This window comes from Bombina bombina, chromosome 6 (genome assembly GCF_027579735.1).
Source record: "Bombina bombina isolate aBomBom1 chromosome 6, aBomBom1.pri, whole genome shotgun sequence".
Lineage (NCBI taxonomy): Eukaryota > Metazoa > Chordata > Amphibia > Anura > Bombinatoridae > Bombina > Bombina bombina.
In genome coordinates, this window is record NC_069504.1 from 665633044 (window position 1) to 665656723 (window position 23680).

At 37.4% G+C, this 23680-nt stretch overlaps 1 protein-coding gene across 1 annotated transcript in view; it reads left to right on the plus strand.

Moving 5' to 3' along the window:
• Positions 1-23680, plus strand: part of IL16 (interleukin 16) — a 257992-nt gene that overhangs the window by 212581 nt on the left and 21731 nt on the right. Inside the window, exons 19-20 of the mRNA XM_053717743.1 lie at positions 3214-3315; positions 5084-5321. Of these exons, the coding sequence (XP_053573718.1) occupies positions 3214-3315; positions 5084-5321 (340 nt within the window). The remainder of the gene's footprint in view (positions 1-3213; positions 3316-5083; positions 5322-23680) is intronic.

A 23680-nucleotide genomic window follows, 5' to 3' on the forward strand; every position in this document is an offset into this window, starting at 1 on the left:
TCTGAAACACATTTCAGAAAAGCCTGAGCTTTCACAGGATTTGTTGGAACGTGAGAGAGAAAAAATCTTCTCACAGGAGGTCTTATTCTGAAACCTATTCGATACCCCGGGAGACAATATTCTGAATCCAATGATTCTAAATGGAACCTGCCCAAACGTCTTGAAATAATTTCAATCTGCACCCACCAGCACAACTGGATCGAGGGCCGCACCTTCATTCAGTCTTGGGGGCTGGCTTTGGTTTCTTGTAAGGCTTGAATTTATTCCAACTCGAGGATGGCTTCCAATTGGAGCCAGAGTCTTTAGGGGAAGAAGCGGTTTTCTGTTTTCTATTCTGACGAAAGGAACAAAACCGATTAGAAGCTTTAGATTTGCCTTTAGACTTTTCATCTTGCGGCAAAAAAATTCCCTCCCCCCCAGTAATAGTGGAAATAATTGAATCCAACTGGGAACCAAACAAATTAATACCCTGGAATGAAAGAAATAGTAACCTAGATTTAGATACCATGTCAGCATTCCATGATTTGAGCCATAAAGCTCTTCTAGCTAGAATAGCCAAAGACATATATTTAACATTACTCTTTATGATTTCAAAGATAGCATCACAAATAAAATGATTAGCATGTTGAAGCAAACGAACAATGCTATGCAAATCAGAGTCTTTTTCCCGTTGTGCTAAGCTATCCAACCAAATTGATGCAGCCGCAATATCAGCCATAGAAATGGCAGGTCTGAGCATATAGCCAGAATTCAAATAAGCTTTCCTTAGACAAGATTCAATCTTCCTATCTAAAGGATCCTTAAAAGAGGTACTATCTTCCATAGGAATAGTAGTATGTTTAGCAAGAGTAGAAATAGCCCCATCAACCTTAGGGACTTTTTCCCAAAACTTTAATTTAGCCACTGAGAAAGAATACAACTTTTTAAACCTTGAAGAAGGAACAAAAGAAGTACCAGGCTTAGACCATTCCTTAGCAATCACATCAGAAATAGCATCAGGAACAGGAAAAACCTCAGGAGTAGTCACAGGAGGTTTATAAACAAAATGTAAACGTTTACTGGATTTATTATGAAGAGGACCAGACTCCTCAATTTTCAAAGTTTATAACACTTCTTTTAACAAAGAACGAATATACTCAATCTTAAAAAGATAAGATGATTTATCAGTGTCAATGTCTGAAGTAGGATCTTCTGAGTCAGAGAGATCCTCATCAGAGGAGGATATATCAGTATGTTGCCGGTCATTACAAATTTCATCAGTATTATGAGAAGTTTTAAAAGACCTTTTACGTTTATTTAAAAGCGGTATAGCAGTCATAGCCTTCTGTATCGCATCAGCAATATCATTTTTTATATCAACAGGGATATCATGTACTTTAGATGTTGAAGGAACAACAGATACTGTACTAGCACTAATAGAAACCTTTTCAGCATTCAAAAGCTTAACATGACAACTGTTACATACTACAGCTGGAGATATGATCTCCACTAGCTTACAACAGATATATCGTCGATCTAAAAAGGGAGGGTAGGAGATAAATCCCTACAACCGATAACAGAGAACCCTAGAAAAGATTTCCTGCGAGGAAAACCATAAAATCAAACAGGCGATACTCTCTTCACATCCCTCTGACAAACACTGTACTCTAAGAGGAATTGGGCTTCAGAATGCTTTGAAGAGCTTATCACAGAAGAAATCATAAAAATCAAGCACAAACTTACTTCACCACCTCCATAGGAGGCAACGTTTGTAAAACTGAACGGTGGGTATGGTGAGGGGTGTATTTATAGGCATTTTGAGGTTTGGGAAACTTTGCCCCTCCTGGTAGGATTGTATATACCATACATCACTAGCTCATGGACTCTTGCCAATTACATGAAAGAAACCTAAACTACCCATTGCCCCTAAACGGGCATTTGTATGGGCATTGCCCTTAAAAAGGGCATTTAGCTCTTTTAAAAACAGCATTAGATCCCTAATCTTAAAAATATATATTTTTTAAAAACATCCTTAGTCTAACCCCCAAATAGGTACTCACCGTTCCTGAAGTCCGGAGGAGAAGGTCTTCTTCCAGGCAGCTCCATCATCTTCTATCTTCTTCCGTAGCGAAGGCGGCGTGGAGCGAGGCGCGGAACTGGCTCCCCCGATGCAAGGATCCTCAGTGGCAGTCCTCAGCGGTGGTTCTCATCAGCGGTCCTCAGCGGCGGTCTTCAGCGGGGTGGAGCTCTTCTTCATGTGATTGTCTGCCGCACACTGAAGATTAAATGCAAGGTACCCCATATTTATTGGGGTACCTTGCATTCCTATTGGCTGAAATTTTGAAATCAGCCAATAGGATGAGAGCTACTCAAATCTTATTGGCTGATTTGAACAGCCAATAGGAATTCCGTAGCTCTAATCGTATTGGCTGATTTCAAAATTTTAGCCAATAGGAATGCAAGGTACCCCAAATTGAATGTGATACCTTGCATTCAATCTTCAGTGTACGACAGACATTGGATGAAGAGGAGCCTCTTCGCCACAGAGGAACGCTGCCGCCGCCATGGAGGAACACCACTGAGGATCCACATATCGGGGAAGACAGCTCTGCACCTCCGCTCCGCCTTCATTCCGGATGAATATAGAAGATGATGGAGTCGTCTGGAAGAAGACCTTCTCCGCCGGACTTCAGGAATGGTAAGTACCTATTTGGGGCTTAGTCTTAGGCATTTTTTTTATTTTTTGGGGTGGCTTTTTTTTTAGATTAGGGTTTTTTGGGCTGGAAAAGAGCTGATTGCCCATTCAAATGCCCCTTTAGGAGCAATGGGTAGATTCAGGTTTTTTTAGTGTTAGGTTTTTTATTTTGGGGGGTTTGGTGGGTGGGGGTGTTTTACTGTTAGGGGGTAATTGGTCATTTGTTTAGGTAAAAGAGCTGTTTAACTTAGGACAATGCCCTACAAAAGCCCTTTTTAGGGCTATTGGTAGTTTAGTATAAGATTAGCAGGTATTTTTATTTTTGGATAGCTTTTTGGGGGGGGCCCTACTTCTGGTATTTTTATACTGCTTGATTTAATACAAAGTTCTAAAACAATAATCCTGCAAATAATTTAATAAAGCTTATTAATATAACCAAGTAACTGTTAGAACTTCCTATAGAGATATGAATGTAGCCATATTGCATTTTGACTCCTGTAAATATATTGCTGTTACTAATGACATCTATTCATTCTCAGCAATTTGATGACATCCATGTAGTGGTCCTACACAAGGAGGAAGGTACTGGTCTCGGCTTTAGTCTTGCTGGAGGACTTGACCTTGAAAACAAAGCCGTCACTGTACGTAATATGTAGTTAATGAAGCATGTGACAAATTGTTTGTTAGTTTTATGCATGTACATTATTTGTTATTCGGAAATTTGTTTTATAAATGCGCAGCCAGCTGCATTTGGCTATTTTCGGTGCCGTATTAATTAGATTTAAAGTGCAACATACAAAGGTCTGCCCAAATGCAGATATTTGTGTACTTGACTTTAAAAATCTGGCGCTGAAAATAGCTGATTACTGTTGCCAGCGGCCATATTCAGCATTCATTTGTAAAACAAAGCTCAGAATAATGAATAATGCACATGCCTAGTTACTATATCTTCATGTTGTAGTTTTTGTAAACATTATAAATAAACATTTTTTGTCATAGAGAATTATTAATAATGTATTAAAAAAACTGAAGGGTTCTAAAGGGACATTAAACTCAAGATTTAAAACCCCATAATTATGTGAGGGAACTTTTTGATATACCTTTATTATGTATGTTCCTTGTTTTTCCTGTAATTAAAATGGAAAATTGTATTTTTTCAACATTTTTTAAGATTAAACATTTACACACATTTTTTTAATAAAACCTAAAACTGTACTGTAAGGTTAATATTTACAACCACATCTATTAACAAGCGGGCGAACAACGCTCACTACACAAGATGAGATCAATATAATTCAAGATCATTTTTCAAGCGTTTCTCCAGACTGTACAACAATGCAAACTTTATTAACAAAATGACAGGGTTTTAATGATTTTTAAAACATCAATTCTGTATGCAGATCTTTTGCAATACAGTGATTAATTTCTGACACATATATAAAGAAACAAATCCTATGTCCCTTTAAGGAGAAAATTATAGCCCAAAAAATATGAATGAAAATTAGTTTTGGAGATAAAAATGAAAACTATTGCAAAAAACAATTAAATGAGTCACACAAAGCTGGAATTGTGTATTAAAACTGCTCATAATATCTTTGAGTGTAAATTCCTAATATTGAAAGGTTTTTAGTGACACATTCTTTAATGAAGCCATTAGTTGCCAAAGACTTGTAAATAATAAATTAGGGGTCTACTTAAATATTAAAACTATCCTAAGAGTGTAGAGTGAAAATGTTAAAGGTACAGTCTAGCCAAAATTAACTTTCATGATTCAGATAGGGCATGTATTTTTAAGCAACTTTCCAATTTACTTTTAAAAGCTAAACCTAGGTAGGCTCATATGCTAATTTCTTAGCCCTTAAAGGTAGCCTCTTATCTAAATGCATTTTGAAATATTTTCACAACTAGAGGGCGTTAGTTCATGTGTTGCCATATATTTTGCTCACGCACATGGAGTTACCTAGGAGTCAGCACTGATTGGCTAAAATGCAAGTCTGTCAAAAGAACTGAGGTAAGGGGGCAGTCTGCAGAGGCTTAGATACAAGGTAATCACAGAGGTAGAAAAGTGTATTTATATAACTGGGTTATGCAAAGTTGGGGAATAAGTAATAAAGAGATTATCTATCTTTATAAACAATAAAAATAATGGTGTAGACTGTCCCTTTATGAATCACTTATAAAGAACAATAAAGTCAATGCTCTGATTATTTAACTATACTGTTGACAAATGAGCAAGATATGTTTTTAAACTAATTACACTTTTTATATTTATTTTTGATAATTTATGGCTCCTGTTTATTAAGGGTGGTAACGTTATGATAAATAGCCTTAATATATTTTCATAGGCCAGAAATCCTCAAACAGAATGTCATGACATAATTGAAGTGAACTTGTGTGATGCTTTCTTAGGTGCACAGGGTTTTCCCTAATGGTCTGACTGCTCAAGAAGGAACCATTCAAAAAGGAGATAAAGTTCTGTCAATTAATGGAAAGTCACTGAAAGGCGTCACTCACAATGATGCACTGAACATTCTGCGCCAGGCACGACACCCAAAGCAAGCTGTCATAGTCATAAAGAAAGAAAAAGATGGTGAACAAAATCTGGACCCCCTAGATTGTACTTTTGCTGATGATCCTACAAAACCAAGTAAGTAATGGTCTTTATGTGTAGCCAAACAAAGTCTCTAACCTTGTCAGATTGTATATTATGCTTGGAAAAGACCAGCAATTCAACATATGAAAAAATGGATATGAAAAGTGAATTTTGACAACATTTTAATTGAAATATAGGGCTCCAGTTACTATTTTTCAGGTGGACATGATTTGCAACGGACCTCGCTGGCCAATAGCAGGGGCTGTCAATCATCCTGATCACATCAGGATGATTTCAATCTGCAGGTTAAAGGGACATAAATTCCATAATGTATGGGAACAAGTATCTCCACTATGCTAAATTGAGCACAGTATTAAATAAACAGTATATAAATTGTGGAGTTAATAAAGAGATGACACATTCAAAAGTGAAACTTTATTGTAACCATATTAAAAAATTCCTTTAGACAACGGAACTAATACACACACGAAATTCCTTCCTGTCTTCTGAATAAAGGGTTAATTGTCAGTATCGCCCTTGTGCAACATCGCTAGTCAGGGTGACATGAAGGGTACAAACAAAAACACATTAAAAATGTGCCATGGGCTTAGGGTAATTGCATGCATTAATTCATAGTTTGACTGCCATCAATATATAGGAGTGTATATGTATACTATCAATGTGTAGAGAGTCACTTATCAATCCCTCATATAGTGGGTGTCTATATCTTTAAGACATTCACTGGATGGTAACTTATAACTCATTCCATTGTCCACCTTACTGAGATAGTAGTGGTATTATCAACTCCAAATATATATATATACAGTATATATGAGCGTATTGTTTATTTGTGGGCAGCTAGGATTCAAAGAAACATCTCATCTAATATATATTGTACTACTCTCTGTGCATATAACAATGTCTTAATGTATCACAGGATCATTTAGTTATCGATCTATATGTCAATCATACAAACACACTGATTCCTTTCATACTAGTATCAACTGTCTAAGGTACCGATATTTTCCAGGCAACCATAAGTTATCAAGTTATAAGGTCAGTTTGTGTATTTAATGGCAAACAATCTCTATCCGGTTGTGCGTATTGTACATATTATGCTCTTATACTATAGAACCACTCAAATGGGTGCTGATATCTTTAGGCATCCCCTCTATAGTAAACATGGATTTAGAGTTTACGATCCTACATTAATAAATTGTTATGCTAATGATCAATGTATCTATTGTTGCAAATGCTCGTCAGAGAGTTAAATAAGCTATAGCAAGCAATTACAAACATAGCCGTAATAATCATTCAACCACCCACAAAGAGCTCCAGTGCCGATATTTTTAATGTGTTTTTGTTTGTACCCTTCATGTCATCCTGACTAGCGATGTTGCAAAAGGGCGATACTGACATTTAACCCTTTATTCAGAAGACAGGAAGGAATTTTGTGTGTGTATTAGTTCCTTTGTCTAAAGGAATTTTTTAATATGGTTACAATAAAGTTTTACTTTTTAATGTGTCTTCTCTTTATTAACTCCACAGTTTATATACTGTTTATTTAAAGGGACATAAACCCCAAAATTTTTCTATCATAATTCAGATGCACCTAAGTTAAAAGTTATGCACTAAACCCGGTGCGTAGATAATGCTAAAAATTTAGCGGTACCCCACTTTCAATAGCGCTACCATTACAAGTTACTAAAAAACCTTCTTGTATTGTGCGATATGTTGCGTTAAGCTCCATACCGCACAAAAGCCAAGTCCTGACTTGATGTGCTTGTGCACGTTTTCCCCATAGACATCAATGGAGAAAAAAGTTAGAAAAAAACTAACACCTGCAAATGGAGATCGCTATAAAGCAATCCCTATTGATAGCTATGGAGACAAGAAAGTTATGTAAAAACCAAACACCCTAACATAAACCTAGTGTCCGGGCTTGAGGAACAGTGAGTACATTTTTGGGGGTTAGTGTTAGTTTTTTTTAGTTTTTTTAGATGAGGGCTTTTTTTTTTAATGAGCACTTAAGAGCTGATTGTCCTTTTAAGGGCAATGCCCATTTAGGGGCAATGAATAGCTTAGGTATTAATAGAGTTAGTTTTTTTATTTTGGGGGGTTGGGTGGGTGGGGGTTTTTTACTTTTATATTGTACTTTGTAATTTTTTATGTAAAAGAGCTGATTGCTTCAGGGCAATGTCCTACAAAAGGCCCTTTTAAGGGCTATTGGTAGTTTATTGTTAGATTAGGGTTTTTTGGGGTTTTTTTTGGGGTGGCTTTTTTGTTTTTATAGGGGTATTAGATTAGGTTTAATTTTTATTATTTTGGATAATTTTGTTTATTAATTTTTGTAATCTTAGATTTTTTTTATTTTTCATAATTTTAGACAGTTTTTTTTGTAATTTTAGTTTTTTCTTTTTTTCATAGTGTTAGGATTTTTGAATTTTGTAAATTAGGTTTTTTATTTGTCGTTTATTTTAGTTTTTTTAAATAGTAATGTTTATAGAAGTTTTATTTCACAGGTAAGTTTTTATTTATTTTAAGGTAGTTACAGTATATTGTAACTACCTTAAAATATATTGTAACTTTAATTTAAAGCTAGGGGGTGTTAGGTTTAGGGGTTAATAGTTTAATTTAGTGTGTCACAATGTGGAGGGCTGGCGGTTTAGGGGTTAATAGGTTTATTTTAGTATTAGCAGTCTGGGGGCCGGCAGTTTAGGGGTTAATAGCTTTATTTTAGTATTAGCAATGTGGGGGTTGGCGATTTAGGGGCTTATTAGGTTTATTATAGTACTTGCGATGCAGGGGGATGGCTGATTAGGGGTTAATACTTTAATTTAGGTAGTTGCGATGTGTGTGGGCGGCAGATTAGGGGTTAATAGGTTTATTTAGTGTTGGCGATGTGGGTGGGCGGCAGATTAGGCGTTAATACTTTTTTTAATTTACTGTTGGAGATGTGCGTGGGCGGCAAATTATGGGTTAATAGGTTTATTATAGTATTTGAGATGCGGAGGGATGGCGGTTTAGGTGTTAATAGGTAGTTTTTGGGTGTTAGTGTACTTTGTAACATTTTTGTTATGAGTTTTGTGAAACATTTTTGTTTCACAAAATCCATAACTACTGTTTTTTTATAGCTGAATGGATCGTGGCGGTATAAGCTATAACGCTAGCGTAATAACCTGACCACACAACCTGTAATATGGTGATCTGAAAATTCCACACTCAAAAGCCAATTTTTGAGTGCGAAATGGAGAGTTGCGGTATAGGCAAAAATGCTAGCGGTATAGCCGTACCGCCGCAACTTGTAATACGGGTGAGCTGAATATTCCACTTGCAAAGGTCGAATTTTAAACAACTTTCCAATTTACTTCTATTATCTAATTTGCTTAATTTTCTTGGTATTCTTTGTTAAAAAAAAGCAGCAGTGGATTACTGGGAGCTAGTTAACGCATTGGGTGAGCCAATAACATGAGGCATGTGTGTACAGCCACCAATCAGCAGCTCTTGAGCCTACCTAGGTATCCTTGTAAACAAAGGATACTAAGAGAACAAAACAAATTAGATAATAGAAGTAAATTAGAAAGTTGTTAAAAATCACATGCTGTATCTGGATCATGGATGAAAAAATGTGGGTTTCATGTTCCTTTTAGTAACAGCGGTCTTAAAACTGCTGCTACTTAACTATAATTTAAGATGAGCCTGAAATGACGAGCTGCCAAAACAGTAATTGCTGCCTAGTAAATGGAGACCATTGTCTCTGAATATATTCTGCAATTGTGTTACTGTAACTGATAAAAACAGCATTCACCATTTTTTTGATGCTCATAAATAAACTTTGAAAGGTCCTCACAAGTCTGAAAAGAAAAAAGTGACATTTATTAAAATATATATATATATATATATTTTTTAAGATGCAACAAAGAAATACACGATTAAGGGCCAAATTGCAAGTAAAGCGTTATCTAACGCTCCTGCTCTCACGCTAACTTCGCTAGAAGTAAACTTTTTGTGCGCATCGGGTAGCGCTCGTATTACAAGTTTATACAAGTATAACTAATTTTTTTGTTAAAATATATAACTATACCTATATATATATATATATATATATATATATATATATATATATATATATATATATATATATATATATATATATATATATATACTGTATGCATATATATATATATATATATATATATATATATATACAGGGCTCAAAATTTAAATTAAAGTCCTTAGCTACTAGCCAGGACAAAATGTTACTTGTCACTTCTATGATTATTTATAGGTATTTATAGGTGCATGAAATATATTTCCTTATGTGAAGAACATTGGAATGACAAATATTTACAGTAAATACACAGTATAACACTTTATTAAATATGAATATTGCATAAATATGCGTTTACATTTATATATATATATATATATATATATATATATATATATATATATATATATATGTGTGTGTGTGTGTGTGTGTGTATTTATGAGTTTATATGTGTATATATGTTTATAAATATATATGTATACACATATAAATGCATATGTACACACATATATACATATAAATATATATTTATTTCAAATATTTTTTATTAGATGGTGTTATAGTACACCAGCAAAAAAAGTGAACCAGCACAACTCCAATTTGAGTCCCACAGTGAGAACTGCCAAACTCACCAATTAATAGGAAAATAAAGAGAAGGTGGTCTCCAATGGTACAAATAATTTTCTTTATTCAGTTACATGGAATGGACTCCAAACAGGTCACAACATTTCGGGGTAACTCCCCTTAGTCATGTGATGCATGGGTCATCAATTTTCGTTGCTTATACACCTGTCATTAATTAAACAACTGTGAAAACCTTAGCTAGGTATACTACATTTACAAACATATAGCGCCATCTAGTGGACGAAAATTAAAAACACCTTAATTTTAAGACAACCAAAAACAAAAATTGTCAAACCATAAATTTCCTTTTGTTACATTTTAAATGCATAATTTTTGTAAACATCATCTGATATATTATACTACATATACAATGTAACAAAAATTGCAACACAGCATAACTAGCATAAATTTAATGCAGAAACACCAACTGTATTCATTATAAAAATAGCTACAGATTGATCAAGTTTAGTAGAAAACAGACCAGTTAATTTCTCTATTCATGCCTTTTGGCTCTAGTGTGCCTAATTGAAAGATCCAATGGGGCATATTTATCAAACTCCGTATGGAGCTTGAAGCCCCGGGTTGCTGGCGAGCCTTCAGGCTTGCCAGCAACACAAGTCTAAAGACCGCTGCTCCATAACCTGCCCGCCTGCTCTGAGGAGGCGGACAGCGATCGCCAGAAATCAACCCGATCCAATACGATCAGGTTGATTGACACCCCCTGCTAGCGGCTGATTGGACGCAAATCTGCAGGGGGTGGCGTTGCACCAGCAGTTCACAAGATCTGCTGGTTCAATGCTGAATGCGGAGAGCGTAATGCTGTCAGCATTCAGCGATGTCTGTTGGACATGATCCGCTGATCGGATTATGTCGGACTGACATTTGATAAATAGGCCCTATTGCCTCCCCTTATGAGCAAATAAAAAACCCCAGAAGGGGAGGCAAAAGGGGCTTCTTTTAAAACAAAGGGAGACCTATTGGATCTTCCAATTAGACACACTAGAGCCAAAAGGCATAAATAGAGAAAATAACTGGTCTGTTTTCTACCATTGGAGACCACCTTCTCTTTTTTTTTCATTTTGTTATTAGGAGTGTAACAGTACTTTATAATGTATTATTGATGTGTTTTGTGACACTTTTTTGTTTTGCAAAACAGTTAACCAGAGCACTGGGGACGCAGTTTTCATTCTAGTGTAAATTGCGACTGAGCTCAAGCGATCGCATTTACTTTCAACTTGTAATACGTGTGGTATACAGACGCAAGCAAACACCTGCAAAAGAAAACCTTTTCACTTTCGCGTAACTGTTAGCGCTCCACTCGTTAATTGGCTGTAAATAGTTTATAGATTCCCTTATCTTGTGCATGCTTACTGATTATAAACATATATATACACATACACACTCTCCCCCCTCCCATGCCAATACCCCTTCTCTCTTCTCCTGTTGCATGCACATACCCCTCCCACTCGCCTACAATGCCCATACCACTTCTCTCTCACCACTTCCATACCCATACCCCTTGTCTCAACCCATCCCATGCCCCTTCTCTCTCCACGCTTCCATGTCTCTTCTCTCTCCCTCTTTCCATGCCCCTTCCCTCTCTCCACAGTCCCCTCCGCACTAAAACCTTAGTGCTAATTCCGGACACAGAGGTGCACTTTAAGGAGGGGTTGGGAATATGACATCACAACATATCCTATGCTTCCCTCTAATTGGCTGATGTGCCCTGGAAAAATCCTGTGGGTAAGCCTGGTAAATCAAGAGCCAGTACTCGGTGTGGGCACCTGTCATAGGGAGAGATGCTGTGTGATAGAGTGGGGCTGTTGAAGGGGAGATCTTTTACCTCCCTACAGACCTTTTGAAACTTTATAGTGCTCCTCCGGCCCTATGTGCATTGGGGTGTTTAGGGTGTGCCCAGGCACATTGCGTATGCACACCTATGTATATATATATGCTTGTAAATACACTAAGGAATTAATCTACACACTACACTCTACACCATAAACTACAAATAACCCTTAAAAGGGCCTTTTGCGAGGCATTGCCCCAAAGAAATCAGCTCTTTTACCTGTAAATAAAAAATACAAACAATCCCCCAACAGTAAAACCCACCACCCACACAACCAAACCCCCAAATAAAAACCTAACTAAAAAAAAGCTCCCCATTGCCCTGAAAAGGGCATTTGTATGGGTATTCTTCTTAAAAGAGCATTTAGCTCTATTGCAGCCCAAAACCCTAATCTAAAAATAAAACCCACCCAATACACCCTTAAAAAATCCTAACACTAACCCCTGAAGATTCACTTACAGTTTTGAAGATCCGACATCCATCCTCCAAGAAGCCGGCAGAAGTCTTCATCCAAGCAGCCGAAGTCTTCATCCAAGCCCGCAGAAGTCTTCACCCAGACGGCATCTTCTATCTTCATCCATCTGGCGCGGAGAGGCTCCATCTTCAAGACATCCGACGCGGAGCATCCTCTTCTTTCGAAGTCTTGTTCCCGAATGAAGGTTCCTTTAAATGACGTCATCCAAGATGGCATCCCTTAGATTCCGATTGGCTGATAGAATTCTATCAGCCAATCGGAATTAAGGTTAAAAAAATCCTATTGGCTGTTGCAATCAGCCAATAGGATTGAGCTTTCATCCTATTGGCTGATCCAATCAGCCAATAATATTGAGCTTGCATTCTATTGGCTATACGAATGCCCTTTTCAGGGCAATGGGGAGCTTAGGTTTTTTTAGTTAGGTTTTTATTTGGGGGGGTTGGTTGTGTGGGTGGTGGGTTTTACTGTTGGGAGATTGTTTGTATTTTTTATTTACAGGTAAAAGAGCTGATTTCTTTGGGACAATGCCCCTGCAAAAGGCCCTTTTAAGGGCTATTTGTAGTTTATTGTAGGCTAGGGTTTCTTTTTATTTTGGGGGGCTTTTTTATTTTCATAGGGCCCTTAGATTAGGTGTAATTAGTTTAAATCTTTGATAATTTCTTTTTTATTTTGTGTAACTTAGTGTTTATTATTTTTTGTAACTTAGTAATTTTTTAGTGTAGATTTAAGTTATTTGAGTAGGGTTAGGTGTTTAAATATATAATATAGTTAATTTACGCCTAGATTTAGAGTTTTGCGTTAGCCGTCAAAACCAGCGTTAGGGGCTACTAACGCTGGTTTTGGGCTACCGCTGGTATTTAGAGTCAGTCAGGAAAGGGTCTAACGCTCACTTTGCAGCCGCGACTTTTCCATACCGCAGATCCCCTTACATCAATTGGGTATCCTATCTTTTCAATGGGATCTTCCTAACTCCAGTATTTAGAGTCTTGGCTGAAGTGAGCGTTAGAAATCTAACGACAAGACTCAAGCCACAGAGAAAAGCCAGGAGTTAAGAGCTTTTTGGGCTAACGCCGGTTCATAAAGCTCTTAACTACTGTGCTCTAAAGTACACTAACACCCATAAACTACCTATGTACCCCTAAACCGAGGTCCCCCCACATCGGCGCCACTCTAATAAAAGATTTTAACCCCTAATCTGCCGACCGCACACCGCCGCAACCTACATTATCCCTATGTACCCCTAATCTGCTGCCCCTAACACCGCCGACCCCTATATTATATTTATTAACCCCTAATCTGCCGCCCCAATGTCGCCACCACCTACCTACAATTATTAACCCCTAATCTGCCGACCGGATCTCACCGCTACTATAATAAAGTTATTAACCCCTAATCCGCCTTACTCCCGCCTCAATAACCCTATAATAAATATTATTAACCCCTAATCTGCCCTCCCTAACGTCGCCGACACCTAACTTCAAGTATTAACCCCTAATCTGCTGACCGGACCTCACCGCTACTCTAATAAATTTATTAACCCCTAAAGCTAAGTCTAACCCTAACACTAACACCCCCCTAAGTTAAATATAATTTTTATCTAACGAAATAAATTAACTCTTATTAAATAAATTATTCCTATTTAAAGCTAAATACTTACCTGTAAAATAAACCCTAATATAGTTACAATATAACGAATAGTTACATTGTAGCTATTTTAGGGTTTATATTTATTTTACAGGCAACTTTGTATTTATTTTAACCAGGTACAATAGCTATTAAATAGTTAAGAACTATTAAATAGCTACCTAGTTAAAATAATTACCAAATTACCTGTAAAATAAATCCTAACCTAAGTTACAATTAAACCTAACACTACACTATCAATAAATTAATTAAATAAAATACCTACAATTAAATACAATTAAACCTAACACTACACTATCAATAAATTAATTACATAAAATACCTACAATTAAATACAATTAAACCTAACACTACACTATCAATAAATTAATTACATAAAATACCTACAAATAAATACAAATAAATACACTAACTAAAGTACAAAAAATAAAAAAAGAACTAAGTTTCAAAAAATAAAAAAATAATTTACAAACATTATAAAAAGATTACAACAATTTTAACCTAATTACACCTACTCTAAGCCCCCTAATAAAATATCAAAGCCCCCCAAAATAAAAAAATGCCCTACCCTATTCTAAAATAAAAATTGAAAAGCTCTTTTACCTTACCAGCCCTTAAAAGGGCCTTTTGCGGGGCATGCCCCAAAGAATTCTTCTCTTTTGCCTGTAAAAAAAAACATACAATACCCCCCCCAACATTACAACCCACCACCCACATACCCCTAATCTAACCCAAACCCCCCTTAAATAAACCTAACACTAAGCCCCTGAAGATCATCCTACCTTGTCTTCACCACGCCGGGTATCACCGATCAGTCCAGTGGAGGCCCCGAAATCTTCATCCAAGCCCAAGCGGGGGCTGAAGACATCCATCATCCGGCTGAAGAGGTCCATCATCGGGCTGAAGTCTTGATCCAAGCCCAAGCGGGCGCTGAAGACATCCATCATCCGACTGAAGAGGTCCATCATCGGGCTGAAGTCTTCTATCAAGCGGCATCTTCAATCTTCTTTCTTCCGGATCCATCTTCATCCCGCCGACGCGGAACATCCATCCTGGCCGACGACTTCCCGACGAATGACGGTTCCTTTAAATGATGTCATCCAAGATGGCGTCCCTCGAATTCAGATTGGCTGATAGGATTCTATCAGCCAATCGGAATTAAGGTAGGAAAATTCTGATTGGCTGATGGAATCAGCCAATCAGATTCAAGTTCAATCCGATTGGCTGATTCCATCAGTCAATCAGAATTTTACTACCTTAATTCCGATTGGCTGATAGAATTCTATCAGCCAATCGGAATTCGAGGGACGCCATCTTGGATGACGTCATTTAAAGGAACCGTCATTCGTCGGGAAGCCGTCGGCCAGGATGGATGTTCCGCGTCGGCGGGATGAAGATGGATCCGGAAGAAAGAAGATTGAAGATGCCGCTTGATAGAAGACTTCAGCCCAATGATGGACCTCTTCAGTCGGATGATGGATGTCTTCAGCGCCTGCTTGGGCTTGGATGAAGATTTCGGAGCCTCCACTGGACTGATCGGTGATACCCGGCGTGGTGAAGACAAGGTAGGATGATCTTCAGGGGCTTAGTGTTAGGTTTATTTAAGGGGGGTTTGGGTTAGATTAGGGGTATGTGGGTGGTGGGTTGTAATGTTGGGGGGGGTATTGTATGTTTTTTTTTTACAGGCAAAAGAGCAGAATTCTTTGGGGCATGCCCCGCAAAAGGCCCTTTTAAGGGATGGTAATGTAAAAGAGCTTTTCAATTTTTATTTTAGAATAGGGTAGGGCATTTTTTTATTTTGGGGGGCTTTGGTATTTTATTAGGGGGCTTAGAGTAGGTGTAATTAGCTTAAAATTGTTGTAATCTTTTTATAATGTTTGTAAATTATTTTTTTATTTTTTGTAACTTAGTTCTTTTTTTATTTTTTGTACTTTAGTTAGTTTATTTAATTGTATTTATTTGTAGGTTTTTTATGTAATTAATTTATTGATAGTGTAGTGTTAGGTTTAATTGTAGATAATTGTAGGTATTTTATTTAATTAATTTATTATTAGTGTAGTGTTAGGTTTAATTGTAACTTAGGTTAGAATTTATTTTACAGGTAATTTTATATTTATTTTAACTAGGTAGCTATTAAATAGTTATTAACTATTTAATAGCTATTGTACCTAGCTAAAATAAATACAAAGTTGCCTGTAAAATAAATATTAATCCTAAAATAGCTACAATATAATTATTCGTTATATTGTAGCTATATTAGGGTTTATTTTACAGGTAAGTATTTAGCTTTAAATAGGATTAATTTATTTAATAAGAATTAATTTATTTCGTTAGATAAAAATTATATTTAACTTAGGGGGGTGTTAGTGTTAGGGTTAGACTTAGCTTTAGGGGTTAATCCATTTATTAGAGTAGCGGCGAGGTCCGGTCGGCAGATTAGGGGTTAATACTTGAAGTTAGGTGTCGGCGATGTTAGGGAGGGCAGATTAGGGGTTAATACTATTTATTATAGGGTTTTTGAGGCGGGAGTGAGGCGGATTAGGGGTTAATACATTTATTAGAGTAGCGGTGAGGTCCGGTCGGCAGATTAGGGGTTAATAAGTGTAGGTAGGTAGCGGCGACGTTGGGGGGGCAGATTAGGGGTTAATAAATATAATATAGGGGTCGGCGGTGTTAGGGGCAGCAGATTAGGGGTACATAGGGATAATGTAGGTTGCGGCGGTGTACGGAGCGGCAGATTAGGGGTTAAAAGTGTAATGCAGGTGTCAGCAATAGCGGGGGCGGCAGATTAGAGGTTAATAAGTGTAAGGTTAAGGGTGTTTAGACTCGGGGTACATGTTAGGGTGTTAGGTGCAGACTTAGGAAGTGTTTCCCCATAGGAAACAATGGGGCTGCGTTAGGAGCTGAACGCTGCTTTTTTGCAGGTGTTAGGTTTTTTTTCAGCTCAAACTGCCCCATTGTTTCCTATGGGGGAATCGTGCACGAGCACGTTTTTGAAGCTGGCCGAGTCCGTAAGCACAGGTATTGAGAGTTGCAGTGGCGGTAAATTATGCTCTACGCTCCCTTTTTGGAGCCTAACGCAGCCATTCTGTGAACTCTAAATACCAGCGGTATTTAAAATGTGCGGGGGAAAAAAAGCACGCGTAGCTAACGCACCCCTTCTAAAGCAAAACTCTAAATCTAGCCGTTAATTTGTAGTTTAATGTAATGTAGTATAACAGTTAGGGTAGATTAATTATTAGTTTAATACAGTTTAATGCAATTTAGTATAACAATTAGGGTAGATTAATTATTAGTTTAATATAGTTTAATGTAATTTAGTATAACAGTTAGGGTAGGTTAATTATTAATTTAATATAGTTTAATTTAATTAAGGTAAGTTTAAATTTATTTTAAGATAGGGATGAGCTAATATTTACTGTACAGTTAGCGGGTTGTTAGGTTTAGGGGTTAATAGGTTAATTTACTTTATGGCGATGTGGGGGGCTGGCGGTTTAGGGGTATATAACTTTAATTAGTTGCGGTGGGCTCCGTGAGCGGCGGGATAGGGTTAATAACATAATGTAGGTGGCGGCGGTGTAGGGGGCAGCAGATTAGGGGTTAAGAACATAATGTAGGTGGCGGCAGGGTCCGGGAGCGGCGGGATAGGGGTTAATAAGTTTATTAGAGTTGCGGTGGGCTCCGGGAGCGGCGGTTTAGGGGTTCATAACTTTATTTAGTTGCGGCGGGGTCCAGGAGCGGCGGGATAGGGGTTAAACAGTTTAGTATAGTGGCGGTGTTTAGTGACAGGATATAAATAAAGTTGGGAAAAAGCCGAATAGCAGCGAGATCGATGACTGTCAGTTAACAACAGTTCGCTGCTCATCGCCCTGTACTTGGTGCGCGGCTTTTTAACAGCTTTTTTGTTAAATTTGGAGAGCGTATTCAGGTCCGCGGTAGCGATGTTAGGCGATGTCAGGTGAGCGTATTGGTGCCATCGAATGCAGCACAGTTGACGGCTTGATAAATAGCCTCATTGTCGATATTGCCTTCATCCACTCTCAAAATCGGTATAAAGGTATCAGAGATATCACTCTCCCACCTTTCCTCACTGATTTTAAATGCCATGTTCAAAACAAAAAACCTCTGAAGGGGTTCTCAATGACCCAGAGAAAGCTGTATGATAATTACTAATTAAGCCTAACAGCTTCCCTCCAGAAGCAGTGTTAGAATACTAACTGCTTAAAAATACACAAGTACCAAAAGAAAGAGGGAGGCACCCTGTTAAATAGGCTATTGTATAATATTAAGCTAGTGTGCGAACAGTCACAATGATAGTATAAAACTACACCAAAACAGAGAGAGGGCTCATGAAAAATAACCAAAAACCCAGAATGTGACAATGGTTGCACCAAAAACAAAGGTTTATTATTAGCTCATACAGCAAAAAAACTGGAAATCAGTGGAACCACCCTTCAGAGTTAGCACAGTGTGTGTTACTTAAATAAAGGCAGCGTATGCAGTGATACACAACAAATCTGAATCTGTATTGATTATTTTATACGTATACTTGATGCTTACGTGCTCCATAAAGGAGAAAGTCACTATTGGAGTTAAGGGGCTCTTAGTTCTTCCACACGCCCACTTAAAGTTTTCCCCAAGTTCACATACAGCAGCGAATGGTAAATAAGCCTGCTCATAGAGCACATAGTGCAACCACACACTCCATCCTCCAGGCAGTATTAAACAGAAACAAAATGTCCCGGTATAAACACAGATACTGCCCACTTACGGATCCATGGTACTTTGGTAAAGCTTCTTGATGCCTCACTGCAGATGATTCTTTCAAGGCTTCCAGTCCGGACCTCTTTATTTACCAGTAGAACTCTGTGTAAAGAAGACACAATCACTGTACAATTTCCTGTACTGTGTTTGGCACCTCTCCAAGTAGCCGCATTCCAACAGACACGGGTTGCTCAGGATAAATGCTTGGCTGAACACGGAGGGCTCGGTACACACCTGACCGCTTAACACACAAATAGGATCTCCACTGCGATAATGATGATGCGTTTCGCCCCTCCCCTTTGGGGGTAGTCCTTTGGGGCTTTGTCTGATATCGCTCACATCCACTAGCAGGGTTTTTATAGCCCTTCGGAAACAATTTAGTTACATTGTCTCCTAACATATGTCTCCAGTGCTTTGTTTTGAAATGAAACGTGGCATCAATCAATGAGATTGAACTGTTCTATAATCAAAAAATATATACAATATTTACACACCTAAACCTATATACGTGGATAGACAATGATATATAAACATATATTTTATACAAATATATATATATATATATATATATATATATATATATACTACTGAAAGGTTTTAAAAGACAAACTGTGCTCTGGCATTAATTTTACTTATCCATAGTGTTTGTTTATATGTCTTTTCAGGGTTGACAAACCATATTGGTCTGAGTCATAAAAAACTGGCAAACCAGTTTTTCATTCAAAAAGCGAAAGCTGAGAAGGATTCCTATTGAAGGCGCACTTTTTGATTTTCTGAGTATTCTATATAATGAATATACAAAGAAATTCATAATTCAAATATATCCATTAAAGTAAAAAAATGGTAACACAATTTAAAGCGTGATGGCATAAGATAAAATGAACTGGTTAATAGTATATATTGAATGATAATAAAAACACAATATAAAACTACAATTTAGAACAATAAAATTTTGGACAATAAAATTATTAGAAGTCCAAAATCATAGATGTGACTCAAATGTACAAAGGCCAAACAGTGTTTCACCAACATGGATGATCTCAGTGATCTATGGATAACACTCTGGTCTTTACTCTTTATTGGCAAATTGAAGAGGCTGCTCCACTTGTGATCCCGGTATGAGGAATAAACTAAAAATCTGTTGAAAAAAGAAGAGGTCGCCTCATAGTGTATTACAGATGGTTAAAAGTGTCACGAAATAAGAGAGTAAATGCTCACCAGATGTAGTTGCACCATACTGTGACCGGTGCTGGAACGCAGGCTAGCCCTTAATACAGCGGCTAGTAAACTGTCAGCTAGTCCCTTAGCTGATGGCAGGAAGGAATATCCCACTTCAGGTATTCGAATGCAGGAATTACCGCCAATACCAGGCTGCTGGGCTTTAAGTCGGTCTGGATGCAATGTATACACACTGGTAATGGTTCGTGTATAAAGAACAACTTCTCAAATTATTAAAAGAAAAACTTTAATGTCTCTTTGGAGTTAAAGGGACACTGAACCCAAATTTTTTATTTCGTGATTCAGATAGAGCATGCAATTTTAAGCAACTTTCTAATTTAATCCTATTATTAATTTTTCTGCATTCTCTTGCTATCTTTATTTATTTTAGCTTTTATTTTTTATTCAGAACTCTGGACAGCACTTTTTTTATTGGTGGATGAATGTATTCACCAATCAGCAAGGACAACCCAGGTTGTTCACCAAAATTGGGCCGGCATCTAAACTTACATTCTTGCATTTCAAATAAAGATACCAAGAGAATGAAGAAAATTTTATAATAGGAGTAAATTAGAAAGTTGCTTAAAATTTCATGCTCTATCTGAATCACGAAAGAAAAATTTTGGGTTCAGTGTCCCTTTAAGTACACAGTTGCAGTAAAACAGGAAGTTGTTAAATCAGAATGGAACCAATAGGCATATACATTGTCATCTCTAAAAATGTGTTACATTATATCAATTACTAACCATTTAAAATAGCCAATAGACCTGTATACAATACCAATTTATGCAAGACAATTATAACAGTCGCCTAATCTACTGTATATAAACATTTTCACTTAAAAATGTCAAAACAATTGAGTGATCCAAATTTAAAAACAATAAAAATACAAGTATATAATCACATTGCTACTCATCTGTCATAGTTGAATAGTGAAATTAGGGTTATAAAAGTTATATATATTGAAATGGGTCATCTCCCAACATATAAATACATATATGAATGCATGTTTCCAAAAGTTACGTATTGGGAAAATAAAAGGATTGTATATAAATATGTGAAATTGTGGTGTCTGAAAGTGTGTGTCCTAAAATGTATATGGATGAGTCTAGGATATAATTATATCCCTTATTTATTATTTTTTTATTGAATGTCTACAATCCATACATCTTTTATAACCCTAATTTCACTATTCAACTATGACAGATGAGTAGCAATGTGATTATATACTTGTATTTTTTTTGTTTTTAAATTTGGATTACTCAATTGTTTTGACGTTTTTAAGAGAAAATGTGTATATAGATTAGGCGACTGTAACAATTGTCTTGCATAAATCAGTATTTTATACAGATCTATTGGCTGTTTTAAATGGTTAGTAATTGATATAACGTAACATATTTTTAGAGATGACAATGTATATGATTATTGGTTCCATTCTGATTTGACAACTTACTGTTTTACCGTAACTGTGTACTTAATGAGGCTAATTGTATCTGTCTTTTTACATTTGCCTGAAGAAACGACCGTTGAATGGTCGAGAAACGCGTTACATCCAAAGAGACATTAAAGTTTTTCTTTTAATAATTTGGGAAGTTGTTCTTCATAAACGAACCATTACCAGTGTGTATACATTGCATCCAGATCGGCTTAAAGCCCAGCAGCCTGGGATTGGCGGTAATACCTGCATTTGAATACCTGAAGTGGGATATTCCTTCCTGCCTTCAGCTAAGCGACTAGCTGACAGTTTAATAGCCGCTGTATTAAGGGCTAGCCTGCGTTCTAGCACCGGTCACAGTATGGTGCAACTACATCTGGTGAGCATTTACTCTCTTATTTTGTGACACTTTTAACCATCTGTAATACACTATGAGGCGCCCTCTTCTTCTTTCAACAGTTTTTCATTCAAGCCTGCAGGTGCCAGGGTGTTCCAAACGTACGGAGGGAACTAAAATTATACACGCATGATGACCAGGAACCAAGAGAGGCTAGATTAATTTTAGGAGATAACCCCATGGGGGACACTCTTACTGTGGTAAATCTGTCCTTGCTTCCTCTAAATATGGCTCACATTAAAGTATTATCAAAAGGGATTTCATTTTGTCCTGCATCAGGACTAGAAAAATTTGAACTAACTAAGGACATAAATTTGTTTGCTAGAAAACTTGTTCTTAAAAAAATATGGAGAGACAAAGGAGAGATCAGAGAGCCTCCTCTTACGAGTAATGCTGATAAGGAAACATTAGCTAATCTGGTCTCTTTATTGTCTGAGCAAGAGGAAGCCTTGGGAGGGACAGATTCCCAGTGATATCAAACTTTGCCAATAAATCTGATTATATGCCAGCATTATCCCTGGTTCCTAGCATACAGAGTTTTGTTAAGTGTGTAGAAAAGTATATACTCAAGATTGGGAACACAGGAATAACAGTTGACAAATTAAGTAGAACAGAGAGTGCAGCCTTAAATGAATTAAAGAACAGAGATGATATTGTCATCAAATTATTGGACAAAAGTGGCAATGTTGTCCTAATAGACAAGAATTCTTATTTTGAGGAAGCCATAAGACAGCTCTGACCCCCAACAATATAGCCTTAAAAACAAAGTGGATTATGAAAAATCCTGCAATGAACTCATGTTCATCCTCAATAAAGGCTTCAGAGAAGGCCTCATAACCAGAAAGGAACATCAGTTTATGTATCAAAAACACCCTGTTGTCAGGGTTTTTTCCCTGATCTGTTTGCCATGTGCTGCTGGCAGCCATTTTACTCACCTCTCTTCCTGACTCTGGTGCATACTGTGTGATGCTGCTCATTTCCTGCACTTCCTTTTATGGCCAGACTGGTGTACATCATCCGTGTGAGACAGGATGCAGTCTCAGAATTGTGATGTCATCATTTATTATTATTTATTATTTATTAAAGGGCCTCTGTTCAGTATGCTTTGCCCTTGCGTTGTCTCAGACCTGTTTGTGAGAGCTCCTGTGTATTACCTGGCTGTCTGATGTCCCTCCTGGTTCCTGATCCCTGGCTTGTTACTGACTCTGATGTTCTCCTTGTTCCTGATTCCGGCTCGTCTGACTATTCGCTTTGGCTCCTGACTCGGCTCGTCTGACTACCAGTTCTGGTTTTGATTCCTGGCTTGTTATTTGAATTGTGGACTTTTTATTATTTTTTGCTATTAATAAAGGTGTGATTATTTTTGCACTTCTTGTTTCAGTCTGATTCCTGGCACCCTGACATTACGCAAGGGCCACGAATCCTGATGGTTCTAATAATCCACCTTTACCTGCCATAATTTCCAGGATGGATGAACAGGATCACCGTTTGGATCAATTTGCACTATCCCTGCAAACCCTGATGACTTGCACTGCACATTTGGACCGAAGTGTCCCGCAAGTTATGGCTGTTCCTGTTTCCTCAGTGATATGGAGGCGATCCTAATCAGTGCAGAGGGTTTTTGAACCAGGTGGGCATTTACTTTGAGATGTTACCTCAGGCGTTTCCCTCTGACAGAGCTTAGGTGGGATTTCTCATCTCGTTACTCTGACACAGCTCTTGCCTGGGCTAATCCCTTGTGGGAGACTAATAAACCTGTGATTTCAAATTACCCTGAATTTGTGGCCTCCTTTTGAATGGTATTTGATGTTCCGGCTCGCTCCTCCTCTGCTGCTAAACGACTCATGTCCATTAAGCAAGGTACAAGATCTGTTGCTCAGTATGCCATTGAGTTCCGTATGCTTGCCACAGAGGTAGGTTAGATGCGATTAAGGACGAGGTTGCTGCCGGAGATTT